Raw genomic sequence first — 19,637 nt, forward strand, 5'->3', positions numbered from 1 at the left:
TGCTGTTGGCCATAATTCTGATTACCTATTCGGCCACCTCCTTGACCGCATCCACGGCCTCCTCTACCTCGTCCTCTTCCTAAACTTGTGTAGAAGGCCTGTTGCTCTGAACTATTTTTGCTTTGTGAAGACTGTTGGTCTTCACCCAAGTTCTTCTCTTCGATAATCAGCATAGACACCAAATCTGTAAAGTTGGGAATGTTTTCTCGAGTCTGAATGGACGTCTTAAACGCCTTGTATTGTGGCCCGAGACCACGTAGACAGATCTCCACCTTATCATCATCATCTACTGACATACCAATAGATGCAAGGGATTCCACAATACCCTTTTTCTTCAACGCATAATCATTCACAGACATGCTCTTTTTCTCCATAGTATGAAGTTCATTCTTCAACTGTATCTTACGTGCCTTGGTATTTGTTTCATAAAGCTTTATCAAGGTGTCCCACGCCTCCTTGGTGGACTTGGCATCTTGAATGTGCCCAATCATGGTGTCCTATATACTAATGGAGAGCCAATACATAACCTTCCTGGATCCTTGGTTCCAGTCTTTAAACTCTTTCACATCTATAGCAGTCGGATTTATATCCGGTATCTCTGGTGCCTCTTCATGCTCACCTTCTATGTAGTCCCAATAGCCTTTTCCCATCAGGAAATTCGTCAACCTGAACCTCCAAGCATGGAAGTTATTCTTATCAAGCTTCTCAGCCACAATCTGAGTTATCCCATCATTTGACATCTTGCCAAACACACAATTTTACCAGAAACCGCACTCTAGTTTTTCTGCACAAACTGCTGTATTTTCTGCACAGCGGTACTGTAGTACTCTCAGATGTCACAACCAGTGACTTCAATGTGCATACATACACCCAATGGCAACTGTAGACCTCTTTGCAGCATCCACAGTGTCTGCACAGTCAATCTGTCTTCCTGCAGTTCTTAAAACAGAGTTCTGCAGAGAATCGATGACTTACCCGCAGTGCTCAAAATCGCCTGCCTTTCTGAAAAACGGAGGTCCAGACGTGCCCGAAACGCGTTTTCGGCCCAGAAAAATTTACCCGATAGGACAATATAGTTGCCCTATAGCTTTACTCCCTCGTACCGCTTCCTGTGGTTCTCTTGCTTGTAGCTCAGCCCTTAGCACGAACCTGGCTCTGATACCATGAAAAGATGCAGGGGGGAAGAGAGCTTGAGCTCTTGCAAGCACACACACACACTCACAAAACCCTAATAGAGAACACACAAGGTGAGAGGCTGAAAATCTTCTCCTTCTTCACTCAACACTCAACAGTGGCTGCCTCTTCATATCTTGTTTCTTCAGCTTGTATGAGTGTTGCTGGTTCTAGAGCTGTTTCTATTGGTGTGTCTGCCAGACTGGAATCCTTGAGAGGAGATAAGTCGATAAATATGAGTTGGGTAGGGCTTGTTGGAGAAGTAGGCTGTTGTTGGGGTTCATGTGTTATTTGACTAAGAATATTTTCCTTTAGTGCCTCTTGGAATGTACGGATTTCGGTGGCCACTTCTTCCTCTAGTCTATGTGACTCTACTGCAACATCGGTGATTACCCCCCTCATCCTTCTATCTATTTTCTTCTTTCAATATTCCTTCATTTTCTTGATTATATCCTTGGATTCCATTAAGATGGCCCGCCCTTCTTGTACATCTTCGGCTATTAATGTGGGCTGGTCTGGTAGTAGGGCCAGCTGCATGTGTTCCTCCGGTTTAGGCTCCTTGAGGGGTCTTTTGGGGCGACATGATTGAGCACCTATGTGAGAAGGTAAGGGTTAGATATCTTAGATTGGTGGGCCTTCAAATAGTTTTCCATCTCCTTATGTAGATAGAATGCCCAATCTTCTGTCTTCTTTTCATGTACTTTGGCTATTCTGTTGAGACCCACTCTGTTGTATCTGTCTACAAGCTTTATCTACATCATTAAGGACATTGCCCTGCATGCCTTCTCTATAGTTTCATCTTGGATATTTTCATATTCTGCACCATTCGAATTAAAAGAATTCTTCTTCAGCATGTCCTTCAAAGGCATCTTGTCAATGTTGTGTATGCGGGACCTGATTGCAGCAGTGGTAGCTCTGGAAGTTGCAGAGCTTCTCTTATTGAGTCCTCTGTGATGAGGATCTCTTCAGTAGTGCCATCTGCCTTGGTTATTCTCCCTCTTTTGGTCTGCTTTGTCATATGTCTTCAAGTACGCGCAAAGTTCTGTGTCACTATTCCGGGGAGTATCTCTCTCATTGTTTCTATTGTTTCAAGAGATGTTCTTGCAAGAGCATCTCTTGGATCAATGGTCCAAAATATTTTTTTAATTTACTTCCATTGACATAACCCTCCATTTGGAAGCCGTCAATTGTCTCTATTCGGACAGACCCCTAAGAGGTGTGATTTTCGATACTCGAAAATAGTCCCAGACCTCGGTATTTAAGTTTCTTTTTCCTGGCGCTACCGATACCATACATGAGGACAAGGTCCCCCATTTTAAGTTCTTTTTGCTTAAGGTTTTTGTCGACCAGTGTTTCCTTCGTAATTTTTCAACCATGAGTCCATGTGATGCTATCAGTCTGGTCTCATCAAGCTTTTCTAAGTCAATTAGCCTTTTGGCTAATGCATTCTCTGTTAGCCGCTCTTGAACAGCGATCCTTAAGCTTGGGACTAGGTATTCCATAGGCATAATTGCTTCCACACCATAAGCTAGATGGAAGGGAGTATAACTCGTCACTACCTTATATGATGTTCAATAGGCCCATAGGACTGTTGTTAGCTTATGTTCCTAGTCTGTTCGACTTGCTTACAAGGTTTTTGTCAAGTTAGTACACAAAATCTTTTTTGTACTCTCTGCTTGACCATTGGCCTGTGGATAATAAGGTGATGATTTTAGATGGATCACTAAGAATCCTGCAAGTAAATGATCAATCACCTCATTGTGATAAAATGTGAGCCATGATCACTCACTAATTCTAATGGGCCGCCGAACCTCGAGATGATTTGCTCATATAAGAATTTTGTAGTTGTTTGCGCATCAGCTCTCCTTGAGGCTCTAGCTTCTATCCACTTCGTGAAATAGTCCATGGCCATGATTATGTATCAGGCTTGAGATGGATGTGCCGCTAGACTAATCGGTCCCATAAAATCTATCCCCCATTTCTCAAATGGTTGTCTCATAATAATAGGGGTGAGCGGCATCTTGTCCTTTTGTTGTGGGATAGCGAAACGTTGGCATTCCTCGCATCTTTTGAAAAATTCTATGGCACCCTTGAATAACATTTGAATAACATAGGCCACCATAGTCCTACTTGAAGCACTTTTCAAGCTTTGATTTCTCCTGCAAAATGCCTGCCTGCTATCCCTGATGAGCCTCTTCCAATATGGTGACGAACTCATGCTCTCTAATGCACCATCTGAGCACATTTTCTTTTCCCAGCTTATATAGTTCTCCTGCAAAAATCAATTAATAGGGTGTAGCTAGCTTAATAAGCCGCCGCATTTTATCTTTGTTCAAAGTTATTTCCTACGGAAAACCATAAGCTAGATACTCTGAGATTTCTTCGCTCCATTCGGGTACCATGTCCAACTTAAATAAACAAGTATCAGGAAGGTCATCATCAACACCAGTTGTTGGTTTCCCATTTGGAATTCTTGACAAGTGGTTGGCCAACACATGTTGTGTTCCCTTCGTTACTGTGACTGTAAAGTCGAATTTCAATAACAATAGTAACCATTGTGTGATTCTCCTCATGGTGGTGCAAGGTTTATTTACTAGGTATAGTAAGGCTTGATGGTCCACGAAAATATGAACTTGTTGGCCAGGAGGTAATGTCGATATTTCTTTCTGGCGTAAACCATGGCCAATCCTTCTCTCTCTATGGTGGTGTAATTCACCTCTGCATCATTCAACTAACGACTAGCGAAGCAAACTGGATAGTCCAATTTGAACTCACCAAGCTGGGCTAGTACGCAACCAATGGCAAAATTTGATACATCAATGTGCACGTGAAATATGAGATCCCAATTGGGGGGTCGTAGAATTGGCGCGCTTACCAATGCTTGCTTCAGACGATCATATGCTTCCTGACACTCCTCAGTCCACTCAAACACAACGAGAATCTTATACAAAGGTCTGGCTATCTCAGCATAAAAAATTATGAAGTGTCGATAATACCCCACATGACCCATAAACCTTTGCACTCCTTTGTAGTTGGTAGTAGGCGGTGGCAGCTCCAATATCAGTTTGACATTGCTATCGTCAATGGATATACCATTCTTTGAGACAATGTGTCCCAATATTACACCATGCTTGACCCAAAACTGACACTTCAAGGGGCTCAGTGATATACGACATAATCGACACCGCTTGAACACTTTCCTCAAGCAGGCTAGATGGTCTACCCATCGAGAGTGTGACATAGATCGTCAATGAATACCTCCAACCACTTTTGTAAGTATTCCTTGAAGGCTGTGCACATCAATCGTTGAAAGGTTGCTAGGGAGTTTGTGAGGCCGAATGGCATAACCTTGTATGCAAATGTTTCCCACATTGTGTTGAAAGCTGTCTTGTGCTAGTCCTCTGGTGCTATGGACACCTGATTGTATAGCCAGAGAATCCATCCAAGAAGCTGTACGCTTCTCTCCTAGACCCTCTTTCCAGCCACTCTTTCCAAGAAGCTGTACGCTTCTCTCCCAGCCACTCTTTCCAAAATGTGTTCTGTATAAGGCGCAATGGATAATGGTCTTTCCTAGTGGCTGCATTAACCTTTTTAAGATCAACACATACCCTAAGCTTCCCATTCTTTTTTGGTACTGTCATGATTGGTGACAACCAATCCGTATGTTCGATTTCATAGATGAAATCCGTAACAATAAGCTTGTCAATTTCCTCCTTTACAATTGCCGCATACTTAGGATTCATCTGGTATGGTTTCTACCTAGTTGGTCTCGATCCTTCCATGATTGGAATCGTATGTTGTACCACCTCAGGTAGTAACCCCTTCATCTCCTTGTAATTCTAGGCGAAACAATCCTTAAATTCCTTGAGAAGAGCAATAAGCTCTTCTTCTTCAACCCAAGTCAAATCTTTAGCAATGTATATGGGCCGAGTTTCTTCCCCTGGTCCCATAATATCCACCTCCTTGACTTCTGCCGGGCCATCGTACGATGTGGACAACCCATCCTCTTTCACCCTAGTAGCTGTCAGTCGAACCACCCTCCGTTCATCAACAGTGTAGTTCTTGAAATGGTCGGGTAGTACTGAAAGCAAGTCTGTCTTGTTCTCATTGTCACTTTTGGCTCTAGCCATGATCTTTTTAGCCTCACCTTCTGTCTTTGCTAGAACTTTATTGCATTTTCAACACCCAGCTTTTGTAAGCTTGGGTGTGTCTGGCTCTTGAAGGATGACTTTCTCTTTGTGCCTTCCCTCCAGCGATATTCAACTCCTTGCCCCAATCCTTTGAGAACTCATCGTGTACCCTAGTGGCCTCGAGGTATCTCAGTCATTGGGCATCCGTGGGTTTTTTTTAGTAATAGGGCATTTCGTCGGGCTATATACTGTTTATGTTTTCGCCATCGTCTGAGGTGCTGATGAGCACTGGTATGGCTTCGTGCTATAGTACCTTCTGTATTTGATGTCTCCCCTTCTGATTCCTCATCCCTGATCGGCCAATTAACCATGCAGATAGAGGTTGTAGGGACAGTTCCAGATTCCAAATACTGGGTTCCTCTGGGCTGCATTACATCAATGGTAGCCAACACATGCTGACGTCCGGAGGAGGAAGTGACACATACATTTTCATTTCCTCCTCATCCTTAGAATCTCCCTCCGAGGGTTGGCATATCTGTATAGAAGTGGCTCGTTCCGTTGTGACCGAATCGTTACCAAACAACTGCCCCTCCATGGGGTGAGCTTTCCATGTTCTCAGATCAATCTTTAAGATTTGTGAATCCCTACGTACATACACATGATTCAAGGCCCAATCATGCACCAATTTGGATTCCTTCAATGAAAGGTCTCCCCAATATTATGTCATATGTATCAGGTTGGCGCAGGAAGTCCATGACCACAAATGTATGATGATAGAGCAAAATGTAAAAAGTTTGAATTTAACATTCTCCAAAAGCCCAATGGGCCTTAAAGATGTTCCGTCAGCCATTTTAACGATCAGATCTACTTTCTTTAGATCGAGTTTCCCCTAGTTTTCCCAGCAACATTTTGTAATGATGCTGCTAACCCCCGCCCCACCATCCAGGATAGCCAATGCCTAGTGCCCATTATGATGGATCCGAATGGTAGCATTTATGTCGTCGCTTTCATAGTAGCGTCCCAGTTGGTTAACCGGTATCTTAACAACTCAGGTTTTCCTTGTATGCCCCAAGGTTCTTTCTACCAGGGGTGGCAAAGTCTCATCTATAGTATCGGCTTGGCGCCCTCTCCCCATTCTTTTACGTCTGTCCATAGGGTTGGTGAATTGTGTAACAATTCCCTAATGGCATTTGGATAGGCATGGATAGCACAACCGCGAGACTTCCTATGTCTCTGGGTTCTTTGGAGATAGAGGGTTCTTCCCATGTAGGTGTCTTGTATTCTTCCATATAGGGAAGGAATGGATGGACTCCTCCAACCCATTTTCCTCAAACATTCTAGATAGTGTTTGTGTTTTCTTGTGGGACTCCTCTTCTGTTCCTTCCGGAATTGGGGTTAGCACATCCAATGCCCTATCTCGGGTTGGTTCGTTTCGTGGATAAACTGTATCCCTTACCCGATTGGCTCTCAGCTTGGCTTCATAAAGCCGTTTGGTACTCTTCAACTAAGGCCCTAGACTCTTCGAGCTTCCTTATTTCCTCATTGGCATTGGGATATTCACCAACTCCCTTAGGTGTTGTTGGTTGCTCTCCTTGCTTTCCCTGCCAAAACTCACTTACTAGGCCTTGGGTGGCCAATATCTCATAATGTACAACTTTTATAGTGTCGTTTCATAACACTTATTAATGTCCTCAATTGAGGATCATGTGTGTTAATCCAAAATGGGATTGACAATTGTGGTGTGAGCGACTATGTGGTGACAGCGTGTGGAGGTGGAGGTTGGAGGAGTGGAGCTTCCAAAAGCGAGCTTGGAGAGCCTCAAGGGATGTGAGCTCAAAGCATTGGTACCAATGATAGTTGTTATCTATTGCTTCTTTCAATTTTGAATGGGTATGGAGCACAAGAAAATAACGATCGCTGCGAAAGCTTTTGGGGATTTCCTCAAGGTTCCAGGATCTTCTGCAAACCCCATTTCCAATATCGTATGGCAGATGCTAGTCTCTACTATGGTAACGTGCGTGGCTTGGCTTTGCTCTCAAAATTATTTGCGAGTTGGTTGGGCGGCTGAGTTCGTTTCATGCATCTGTAGGAGCTGGATCGAGGCAAGGACTGAATCTATCCCCTCCATGGCCCAGTCCATCTATGTGTAGGGGACAACCTGCCTGGGGGGGTTTTACCTCCCATCAGAGACTCAATGCGGAATATCTATCACTCTCTGGATAGCTTGTAGGTGTGATTGTAGGTGTGATAGACAAAGGTAGCTTCTTTGACATCGTGCTCTAAAGCACAGCCTCTTAACATTACACCACTGAATCCCCGATCCAAAGCTTACTATGTAGTGACGGTACCGATATCCACTAATTGTTTATTGTCTGGAACAAGTGTTGCAACACAGGAGCTATCCCAACTGGTGGATAGGGTATAAATGATTGACAATCAATCTGACACTTTGTTACGAGGTGTATTCCAACTTATAAGTGCTTGGCCAATAACCGTAAGTGGAATGGCCATTGGTAAGGTGGATCATCCTATGTCCCGTTTTCTTAGATTGATTCTTATTCTACGTTTCTCTTGGGAGGCAAAACCATTTCAAAATGTTGTATAGTGTGAAAATAACTCATACATATATTGTTGTGGGGGGAGAGGATTATTGTTGGGGAGGAAAAGAATGTAAAATTACGTGTGATTTCAACATAAGGGTTTTATTCTTACTTATAGTTATAGAAAAAACATATGCATAAAGCATTTTTTAATTCAAAATCTGGAAAACTGCTACAAAAGAGATACTTTTTTCATCTTAAAATCTAGAGAATGGGTGTATCTAGATTATAACAAATTGTAGGGGGTTTTTTAATTACCCCTTGAATGCATGTGCTACATAAGGTTCTTACACCAACTAATCTTAAATAGGAACTAGCAATCTATAGTACCAAATAGTGACTAGAAATCTACAAGATAAGAAGCATTGTCTTTCTTTCATGATGGAAGCACTTATTAACTAGGAGAAAACAACAAAGTAAGTAGCTGCAAGTAGACTCAATGTTTTGTATCTACAAGTGGAACACTATGTGAGGGACTACATGGAAGCACTTATTAAACTAGGAGAAAATAATTGAAGTAAGTAGATGCGAGTTGACTCAATATTTTGTGTCTGCAAGTGGCACATTATGTGAGGGGCTACATGACAAAACAAATAGATAGTACACATCAATAACTAGCAAGTTGGTGAACTTAAGCAATTAAAAGGTGCATTATTGGCCCTCTATGGTCTATTGGGGATGCCCGTCCGACCATTGTGCCATGCTTGCAATTAGTATCGCGAGTGATATCATAATAAATACTACATTGTAAGATGTGATTGGCATATACTTTGCGGGTCTATGCTATGTATGATGTGATTGGGTGATGCCATGTGTACGCATGCTAGTGTTGTTAATATTGGTGTTTGATTGCTTCACCTAACATGTTGCCTTGTTGAGTATAGGTGATGAGTACGAGGATGCCAAATGAGGCATCGTACTTGTGCAAGGATCACTGAATGAGGTGTTGCACATGCATGAGTGTGCAAGGGTCATCGAACACAGTGTTGCACACACGAGAGTCACCAAACGAGGTGTCGCATGGGTTTTGTCATGTACGTGGGCGTTTACATCACTTTGACATCTATGAGTTATAATTCATTATTTTTGGTTGGCCGCATGCCATTTATTTGTACTTGAATATTTATGTGTACACCGATGTGCACGGGTGTATTGTGTGGTGAACTAGAGCTTCACTATTATTTTTGGTACACACTAGATGTGTGTGAACATCCTCTAGAAGTATTGGTCATTTTTGTAAAAAGTAGAGACCTATTTTTGGAAAAAGCTTCACAGTGGCTCAAGGGCTATGTTGGTAATACATGATTAAAATACTCCTATCGTGGAAGGAGCCAACATGCATGAGGGGGAGATTTAACCCAACCTTTTGTTGATGGTGATGTCGTCTAAGTTCTATTTTCAAGTCTATGGTTTTATCTCATGTTTATTTTTATATACATGCTTAATACGTTTGAATCTTTTATTTGTATGGAGGTGATTACTAATTCTTGATTTATGTGAGCACTTGTGGTACTTTGATTCTCTTGTGTGGCAAAGATCCTGACAGTGGTATTAGAGCTAACCACACTCAAAGAGAAGGCATAAATCTCAAGACTTGATGGAGAAATTGGGCAAGAGGCTTCCATGAAGGGGAAAAAATCCAAAGATAAAGGCAAAATCCAATGGTTAAAAGCTTGCATGGTCTCCAAACCATTTACCAGCCTACAAACCCACGCCTACCGCCGGAGAGAAAGTAGTTTTCTGTAGCAGAGCATCTCTTCCCGATCCAACCGTACAGATTGAAGTAGCATAGGGCAAAACCTCACTTCCTCTTCTTAGTTTTGGAAGAGCTTGAGCATTAGATGAATCTATAATCAACGATGGAGGGCTGAATACTCACATATGGGCTACACACGTCGATTATACGTGAAGAGATTAGGCTTATAAAGCTTAAACAAGTTTAAGGCTTAACCTTATGAAGTCTTTTCACCTTTCAAATCTCAAGCCTTTTAATTTTAAACTCTTCAAAGACTTTCAAATTTTTAACCTTTTGAAGCCTTTGCAAGCCTAGAGAAGGTCTCACATACACACGGAGCCCCAAGCTAATTTCTGAAGGCCTGCAAAATTTTTTTAGATTTGCTGAAATTAAAGTTTTATGGCCAAGGCTCTCCGCAACGCCTTGAGGGGAAAAATTTTAATTGTCAAAGCTCCTGAAAATTCATTTTGCAATTTCGAACAAATAAAAGGCTTCAACAAATTCTCCATGGCCGAGCAAGTGTGTGTGGTTTCCAATCTCTCTCGACGGTATTCTCTGAAAGAATGAGTATCATCGATATGCTTGAATCTCGAATCGACTCGACTCTTTATAAATTTTGGGTTCAACGATAAGTATTATCATCATTTATCATCTTTTGCTAAATTATTTCTAATCCATTAATTAATCTCTCTCAACTTCATTACTTCTGTTAAAATGAATTCGCAACCCCCAACTGCAGAGGAGCAGTTACTAGCTCTTCAAGCTCAGATTTTAGAGGAGAGGGGAAAGTTGGAGAGGAAGTTGAGAAATAAGAGTAGAGGGGCGGATTCTGATTCGGGAAATGAGATCCGGCGTACGGTGGAAGCTACCCTTAGAGCCCAGGAGTCTAGAAAGGAAAATAAGATAAGTTGGAAGGCCTTTTCCTTCCAAAATTATGATGGGAAGAAGGACACCAAGCTAGTTCTTTCTTGGCTCAGTCAGTTAGATAACTACTTTTTCAAGGAAGACTTCTCTGAAAAAGATAAAGTCAAATGTGCTGCTAATCATCTTATTGAAGGAGCTCTGTTGTGGTGGAATGCTTCCAAGACAGGCCATCATAAGCCTCATACTTGGGAAAGAATTCCAAAAGGCAATTAAGAAGAACTTTTTGCCACCACAATACAAGTCCAAGAGTAGACAGCAGTGGGATGGCTTGTGTCAGTTGGAGAAAGAAACCATTCAAATGTATATAGACAAGTTTTGGCAGGTTCTCCTACAACTCAAAGCCATTGAGAAAGTGTATGAGAAGACTAGAAGAGGAACTTTATAGCGGGTCTGAAACCTCACATTAGGGCTGAAGTGAACATGTTCCATCTGCATTCTCTCAGTTCAACAATCTCTTTAGCCACCATTAACTATGAGAAGAAGAATAATATTCCGAAGGAGAATCGTGTTACCCACCAGGAGTCTCGTCCCTTTAAATCTCAAAAGCATGTTTCTTTATCTAAACCTTTTGACAGGACTCATGGATGGTGCTGCAACTTTGGTCAGTTCAAAAACAAAGTAAGCAATGAATCGAAAAAAAAGAAGACCGACAATCTTTCGAAGATAAACAAAGAGGATCCCAAGCATCAAATCCGGTGTTTCAAATGCAACAAGGAAGGCCATGTGGCATTTGAGTCCCTGGAGAAGAAGAAGAATACACCGAAAGCTAGTGTCAACATGATTGAGGAGGAGGACGACGATGACTGTCTGCCCGAGCAAGAGGGTAACTCCGAAGATGAATATCTCTCAGACCCAGGAGGCAAGCCTAAATCTTCACATGCTAAGTCTAAATATACACGGCCTAAGTCCAAACTACATATATTGTTGAAAATGCAAGGAAAGATTAAGAATGAATCTGTCACAGTCTTGCATGATGACGGGAGCACACACGATTTTATTTCTGAAAAGATGGTAAAGGCACTTAATCTTGAAATCACTCCATCTCATTATAAGGTTAAGTCTGCTTTTCAAAATGAGAAATATAACTGCACCAAAGAAGTAAGGAATTTAACAATATCACTTTTTTGGTTGCACCACTGCAAGGCGTAGATGTAATACTTGGCATGCCATGGCGACACACCGGTACAATCCATATATTGATTACGACACACATTCCTTATATTTCATGTTCAATGATCAACATCTATGTCTTAGGGGAATGATGGAAGACAGGAGTGCACCTTTTCTTAGCCACACCCAGGCTAAGAGAGCACTGAGGAAAAGGGAGGACGTTTCTCGTCTTTGTGAATGAGATTACTGCTCTCATGAACCACCTCCCAAGGACACCTTGCATGATTCCTTCCTTTCTTAGTTTTTCGATTGTTTTCTTGATGACCTACCCCCTGGCTTGCCTAGCTCTAGACCTGAGGATCATAAGATTGACCTTATCCTCCCTAGTAGTATACCTCCCTGCAAGGCACCTTATAGAGTGAACCAAATTGAGCAGAAAGAAATCCAGAGACAGATAGAAGACCTTTTAGAGAGGAAACTGATCAGGCCTAGTAGTTCACCCTACAGAGATCTAGTTCTTTTAGTAAAAAAGAAGAATGGAACCTACCGTCTATGCATTGACTATAGAGCCCTGAATAAAATCACAGTCAAAAACAGATATCCTATTCCTCGAGTGGACGATCTTCTTGACAGATTGTGAGGAGAAATGTATTTAGTAAAATAGACTTGAAATCTGGATACCACCATGTGAGGATGGTAGAGGAAGATATATACAAGACTACTTTTAGGACACAAACCAGTCATTATGAGTTCTTAGTGATGCCCTTTGGACTCACTAATGCTTCGGCTACTTTTAGCCACATGATGAACTGCATCTTCCTCAAATATCGCAACTTTGTGGCAGTTTTCTTCGATGATATTCTTGTATTCAGTGATAGTGTTACTGAGCATGAGAAACATCTGGAGATAGTGTTTAATCTCTTATAAGAGAATGAGTTGTATCTCAATCATCCTGAGAAGAGCTCTTTATTTCAGATAGAGATTGAATACCTTGGTCACATTGTTTCTCTTGATGGTATTTTTGTGGACCCCAAAAAGATAGAGACTATAGTGACTTGGCCGAGACCCAAAGATATTTATGAACTTCGATCATTTCTTGGTTTGTGCAGCTACTATAGATGTTTTGTGAAGAATTTTGCTTACGTTTCTCATTATCTGACTTTTCTTTTCAAGAAATCAAAAAAGTATGTGTGGACTGATAAACAGGAAAAATGTTTTAATGATTTAAAAGAAGCACTCACTAAAGCACCGATTCTGTAATTACCAAACTTTGCTAGACCTTTCTTTATTGTTGTAAACTAATGCTAGTGGTACAAGCATAGGGGCAGTATGAATGCAAGATGGTCACCGCATAGCATTTGAAAGTAGGAAACTCAGACCTCCAAAGTGCAAGTACAGTATTTATGACAAAGAATTGACTGTTGTAGTCCATGTCCTAAAGATTTGGAAACATTATTTGGATCAGATTCATCATTAAAACAGACCAATAGAAGAGTATCAAGCACTTGCTTACCCAACCTTTAATATCTGACCGACACATCAAATGGGCTACTTTTATTCAAAGTTTCCAGCCTACTATTCTCTACCAGCCTAGAAAAGAGAATGTAGTCATTGATGCCCTTAGTCGACGGCCTAGTGTTCATCACATCACGGCTGTAGATAGCTTGACTTTCGATGCTATGAAAGACTCTTATGACCAAGACCCAGACTTTTCAGACACTTGGACCAAAATGAGAGATAATGGGTGGACTCCCCACTCAGATTACTCTTATCATGATGGGTATCTCTTCTTTCAGAGGAGATTATGCATCATGAGACCTTTTAGATAGCCTGTTATGGAGGAGTTGCACCAACCCCATATGCAGGGCATAGAGGAGTACCCTCTACTTAATAGACCATTGCCCAAGACTTTCATTAGCCATCTATGAAAAAAGATATAGCCAAGTTTGTGGCTGAATGCATTACCAGAAGAAGATTAAAAGCTATAAGGGAAAAACTCAAGGATTACTTATGCCACTCCCAATTCCCAATGAGCCATGGGAGTAGATTTTAATGGATTTTATCACTGGTTTTCCGCTTACTGCTAATCAGAATGACATGATTTGGACAGTAGATAGTTGATAGATTTAGCAAACAGGCTCATTTCATTGCATGTAAAAAGAAACTGATTGCTCATCAAGCTGCTCATTTATTTCTAAAGCATATATTTGTGCATCATGGTTTGCCTAAAGTCATTGTGTCAGATAGAGATTCTAAATTTTGTAGTGGTTTTTGGAGAACACTGTTTGATAATTTAAGCACAAAATTAGATTTCTCTACTGTCTTTCATCCTGAATCCAATGGCCAAAATGAAGTGACCAATAGCACTATCCTAGACCTTCTTAGAACCTATGTTTCATCGTAGCCTAGGCAATGGGATAAATATTTATATATTCTCCAATTTGCCTACAACACCGTTTGAGATAGTGTATGGAAAGACCCTTCCCACTCCAATGACTCGTCTTTCCTGCACTATAGAAGCTGCTTGATGAATTTACCAGAGACTTTAACTCTATTCATGATCAAGTTAAAGAGGCTATTAGGAACGCTCAGGAAAAGTATGTAAAACAGGCCAATAAGAAAAGGAAACCCATGACTTTTGAAGAAGGAGACCATGTATTTTTGAGGATAGAAAAGAGGAGGCTTAAGAGTGTAGAAAATAATCCTGTTGTCAAACTAGCACCTTGATTCTATGGTCCTTTCAAAATAGTAGACAAAATCAATGACCTCGCTTATAGACTAGATCTTCCGTCCCATTGGAGGATTCATAACTCCTTTCATTCCTAATCATTCTGTTTATTATTATGAAGAACCTCCAGAGCTAGTTGATGATGAAGAGCAATTAGTACCTGATGCAATTATTGACCACCATAAGCAGACTACTACAAGAACTGGCAATGTTATATAACAGATATCTTTTGACCTTCAAGAACCATCCGGGAGAAGATGCTCATGGTTTTTCTGCACATGTTCTGACTTAATCCACTCCTATCAAACATGCAACTAATGTCAGTTGCTACCTCGAGCAAGAGGGATGTTACATTATTGACCCTCTATGGTCTATTGGGGACACCCGTCCGACCATTATGCCATGCTTGCAATTAGTATCGTGAGTGATATCATGATAAATACTACATTGTAAGATGTGATTAGCATATGCTTTTGCGGGTCTATGCTATGTATGCTATGATTGGGTGATGCCATGTGTATGCATGCTATGATTGGGTGATGTCGTGTGTACGCATGCTAGTGTTGTTGATATTGGTGTTTGATTGCCTCACCTAACATGTTGACTTGTTGAGTATAGGTGATGAGTACGAGGATGTTGAATAAGGCATCGTACTTGTGCGAGGGTCACCGAATGAGGTGTCGCACAAGCATGAGTGTGCAAGGGTCATCGAACATTGTGTTGCACATGCGAGGGTCATCGAACAAGGTGTCACGTGGGTTTTGTCATGTGCATGGGTGTTTACATCGCTTCGACATTATGAGTTATACTTCATTATTTTTGGTTGGCCACATGCCATTTATTTGTACTCGAATATTTATGTACACCGATGTGCACGGGTGTATTGCGTGTGAACTAGAGCTTCACTATTTTTGGTACACACTAGATGTGTGTGAACATCCTCTAGAAGGATTGGCCATTTTTGTAAAAAGTAAAGAGCCCTATTTTTGGCAAAAGCTTCACGTTGGCTCAAGGGCTATTTTGGTAATACATGATTAAAATACTCATGTCATGGAAGGAGCCGGCACGCATGCGGGGGAGATTTAACCCAACCTTTTTTTGATGGTGATGTCATCTAAGTTTTATTTTCAAGTCTATGGTTTCATCTCATGTTTATTTTCATATCCATGCTTAATACATTTGAATCTTTTATTTGTATGGATTTGATTACTGATTCTTGATTTATGCGAGCACTCGTGGTACTTTGATTCTCTTGTGTGTGGCAAAGATCCGACAAAAGGATGCTCAACAAGGCCTTGGCGAGGCTCTTCCCTTTATGTAGGGTATCCTCTTCTTAAAATGGAAATATTAGCAAAAAAAAGGCAAAATGATGCTAGAACTTGATTTAGAAAAGAGATCAAATGGATAGGAAGGAATGTTAAACCTTGGGTATGAGAAAGTAACTTGGGAGTTACGTTTAAAGCAAATAATTAAACAATGGAGATAAGATAAACAAAACTTTGAAGTATAAATTTAACAAAAAAGAAGACGACGTAATAGCTAACATGGAATGTTTTGCAATGGTGTCAAAAATTTCCCCCATCTTATGACTTAAATTTTATGCTAAATATCTAGATGTTCTTACCTCCATGTCACCTTCAAAAGTGCTAGCTAGATATACAAAAAGTAAACAAAGGAAGTTTCTATTACAGCTCCCCAATTATAATGATCTATTCAAATACATCGTATAATAAGTAATGGATGTAAAAAGAACCATTTCAAAATGTTATAATTTCCCATTTCAAAATGCATCGTATATAATAAGTTGGATGGAAAAAGAATCATTTCAAAATGTTTTCCAATTATAATTACATATATTCAAATGCATTGTATAATCAGTAATGGATGGGAAAAGAACCATATCAAACTACTATATAGTGTGAAAATAACTCAATAAACAACCAACATATCAATTTGATTTTTTAACATGGAACATTAAAGGAGCTTGATTGCATGGAACATTAAAGGAGCTTGATTGCATGGAACATTAAAGGAGCTTGATTGCTTGGAACATAAAGGAGTTTGATTGCATGTAATATAAGAAGAAAATTTAATTTATCGTGTATTAGCTGAACATTCAAAAGTCAAAGCACCTTGTTTCCTGGAACACACAGAAAGTTATGAAGGCGTTTTTAAAATCCTAGTGGTACTTGGACACCACAAAAACACAAAGGAATTATTGTTAGATTCATTAATCCTTTAGTTTATGTATATGCCTACTAGTGTTATTTCCATTGAATGCACATGTCTTGAATTAAAAAACATGCTATGGAGTTCTTTAGCATATGTAGGCTTGTAACAACAAACTTTTCTAGGCAGTTCATTAATTCTTATATTTGGAGCTTATACATTTGTGCAAACAAGTACTAGTTCTTTTTCATTGGATTTGAACTTTGGATTGTGTAGTATGATTTGCAACTTTCATTTGTCACAATCTAATAAGAGATGCAAAGTTCAGTTCATCACATGCTCAAATTGATCAAGACTTTATTAAAATTTCTCACATGCATCCTAGCAAGCTTTAACTCCTTGGGCATTAAATTTGCTCATGCTTCTTCTAAAAAAGTTTCCTTTTGTAGCTTGATATGGACAGATATTTAATTTTTTTGTAGCTTGATATGGAGAAATCTTTATTTTTTGTAGTTTTTTTATTGAAAAGCTTCTTTACTTTAATATCTATAAGATGTTGAAGTGGCCATCATAGAATTCCATCTCAAATCTCAATTTTTCCATATGTTTCTAAAAGGATTCCAGAGTTTTAGCACGTAATATTGTAAAACATGTGGTTTTTAAAAAAGCATGGTAGAGTTTCAACATGTACTATTTAACAAATGTAAGGGTAGCTAACATAAAGAGCAAACTTGCAAAAGGGTATTCTCCTTTGCAATGCTTGCATAAAGAGCACACTTGCAAAAGAAAAGGCATGTCAGATGGATAGTACTAACTTGCAACTATCATAGTCCATTTCGATGTTGCAATCCAAAAACATGGGGTTGTACCTACCTACCACAATCTTGTGGGGCATACATCATGGGTGATGGCGCCATCTTCTTTTTTATTTTAAGCCATCATTTTGAAATTTGTAGCTACGTCACCATTGTTGCTTCTGAAATATGTAGGTACTTCACCATGTGGCTACTTTTGTTTTTTTGTTTTAGAGAGTTAATCTTAAACAACAATGGAGACTCATTAGGTAGTCTTTCCACGGCACACACTTAACTAGGTCCATCAAGAAGCTTGTGAGACCCTACGGCCATTTCAAAGGTAATTGTGTCAAAATTGGTAGAATTAGCATTTTCTTCTAAAACTCGGCCTCAACTACCTTGGTAAACCAACACGTGGAAATATAGGGACTACCTTGCACAATGTTCTCACTTATTGATGGCCGACCGTTCATGTTCTTTGAGTGTGTAACGAGCCCGCCTGCTGCCCAAGCCCAAGGCCTCGCTGATGAGAGCTCTCCTGGGCTATGGGCGGGGGACCCGGGCGGGACGAAAAGCCATGGCCCTTTATATAAACCGAGTGGCCACGGCTCCTCGAGTGGGAGGGGCTTGAGACTTCCATACAAGCGTGTGCCTCCCCCCACCCCCTGTCTGGGCATGGCCAGGGCCTTGCCGGTGAGCAATGTACACATGAGGCTCGCCCCTCTAGCTCTCCTCCTCCTCTACTTCTTGTGCTTGTTGCAAGGAGCTATAACCGCCCCTCCCCCTCCCGCTCCTCCTCCGCTCGACGTTCTTTCCTTGTGCTTGCAAGCCATTTGCTCCGCCATGGATCACTTGCAGCAGCGGCTGCATGAGAGCCTAAGCCTCCTCCTCTCGCCATGCCCCATCTTCATTTTAGCCAACCTCATTGTCTTTACGCTCTTGCTCAAGAGCTGCTATCCATCCTCATCATCTTCTTCTTCTGATATTTATAGACACGGCCACTCCTTTCCCGAGCCTGGTTCGGACCAAATATCAAGCCCTCGACATATGGACTACTATCACGCGCTGCCCTTCAACAACTATATCCCTGAAGAGCCTTGCCTGGACTACACCAACAACTGGAACTCTCTTCAGCAGCAACACCAAAAGAGGGAGCCACAAAACGAGGAAACAGAAGCCAAGCTGCCTTCAAAAAAGTCAGAGGGCAATCTTGGTATGAAGGGATCAGATCAGGAGGCAAGATTGGTAACCATACCCTCTAATATTGGCCGTAAGCCTTTCCAATCCCAGGCCCTTGAGCAATCAGTCCCTCCGACAGTGGTCGATACTCAACAGAAGGCCCAGGTGGTGGTCATCAGCATGGAGCCGCCCCAGGTTAGTCGCACTAATCCTCCTTTGCTAAAAAATAAGCAGAGTTTAGGTGCGCAACGCCCCTCTGAAGCCAAAGCTGCAGAGCAATACTCCAAGGGCAAGGAGGAGTTGGGTGTAACCAATATTGGGATTAGAGAAGCATTAAACGCCTGCTGCAAGGAGTCGGGTGCAAAATCGGCAGAGATCAAGGGCAAGAGGATTAAAGCTGATGAAGTATCTAATGCTGCAACCCGCCTGTCTGGCAGTCGATCAGCATCCGGCCAGCGTGCAGCCACAGCGTTAACTTCCATGCAAAGAGCCAGCAGCATGACGAGTAGCTCTTCTCTTAGTGATTCTCAGCCAATCGGCTCATCGGATTCGCCCACGTCATCCTTAGACGGCCTTAGCAATGACGAGGCCAACAAGCGCTTCTCAGACTTCATTGCTAGCCGCCTGGCCCACATGAGGAGCGAATCGCTTGAGAGTAATTAATTATACCGTTAATTAACCCAAGGCTTATTTCAAGTCATTTTTTAAAGCATCTCACATATGTATATTTTAACACCTAAATCTCATGTAAAAATCCTCTCGGGGAGCTGAACAGGATTTTCTTTACTTATACGCCTATACATAGAATGATCCAAAAAGGCAGTATGCATATACTCTCTTGTTTTTTCTTTTTTCTTTTTGGGTTCAAAAGTAGGATTTCCTCACGATGAAAGGGTCCCAGTATCTGCAAAATAATGCTCCCACTTCAAATGCGTGGATTTTCTTCTTTTTTTTAAAATGAGAATGTGAGATATTGTATTATTAAAAAACTGTCATGTCAGATGAAAAAAGCTTTTTAGAGAAGGGTGGCGAGTCCGACAAGGGTTCCAAAAGTGCGATGTGAAGTGTCATCTAAAATATCATACACTACACTAC

The 19,637-nt window shown here is 41.0% G+C and overlaps 1 protein-coding gene across 1 annotated transcript; it reads left to right on the forward strand.

The window, feature by feature from the left end:
• Positions 1 to 17,804: 17,804 nt before the first annotated feature.
• On the forward strand, positions 17,805 to 19,371 carry LOC147622848 (uncharacterized). The gene has a single exon (XM_086822620.1). It carries the CDS (start codon positions 17,805 to 17,807, stop codon positions 19,203 to 19,205), a length of 1,401 nt encoding a protein of 466 aa, XP_086678746.1. The 3' UTR covers positions 19,206 to 19,371.
• The last annotated feature ends 266 nt before the right edge of the window (positions 19,372 to 19,637 follow it).

The sequence above is a fragment of the Cibotium barometz genome, chromosome 28, assembly GCF_041138505.1.
Source record: "Cibotium barometz isolate CiBa-2024 chromosome 28, ASM4113850v1, whole genome shotgun sequence".
NCBI classification, from domain to species: Eukaryota; Viridiplantae; Streptophyta; class Polypodiopsida; order Cyatheales; family Cibotiaceae; genus Cibotium; species Cibotium barometz.

Excerpts from the sequence above, each read along its gene's own strand:
- LOC147622848 (XM_086822620.1), top strand. The coding sequence starts at position 17,805 with ATGTTCTCACTTATTGATGGCCGACCGTTCATGTTCTTTGAGTGTGTA.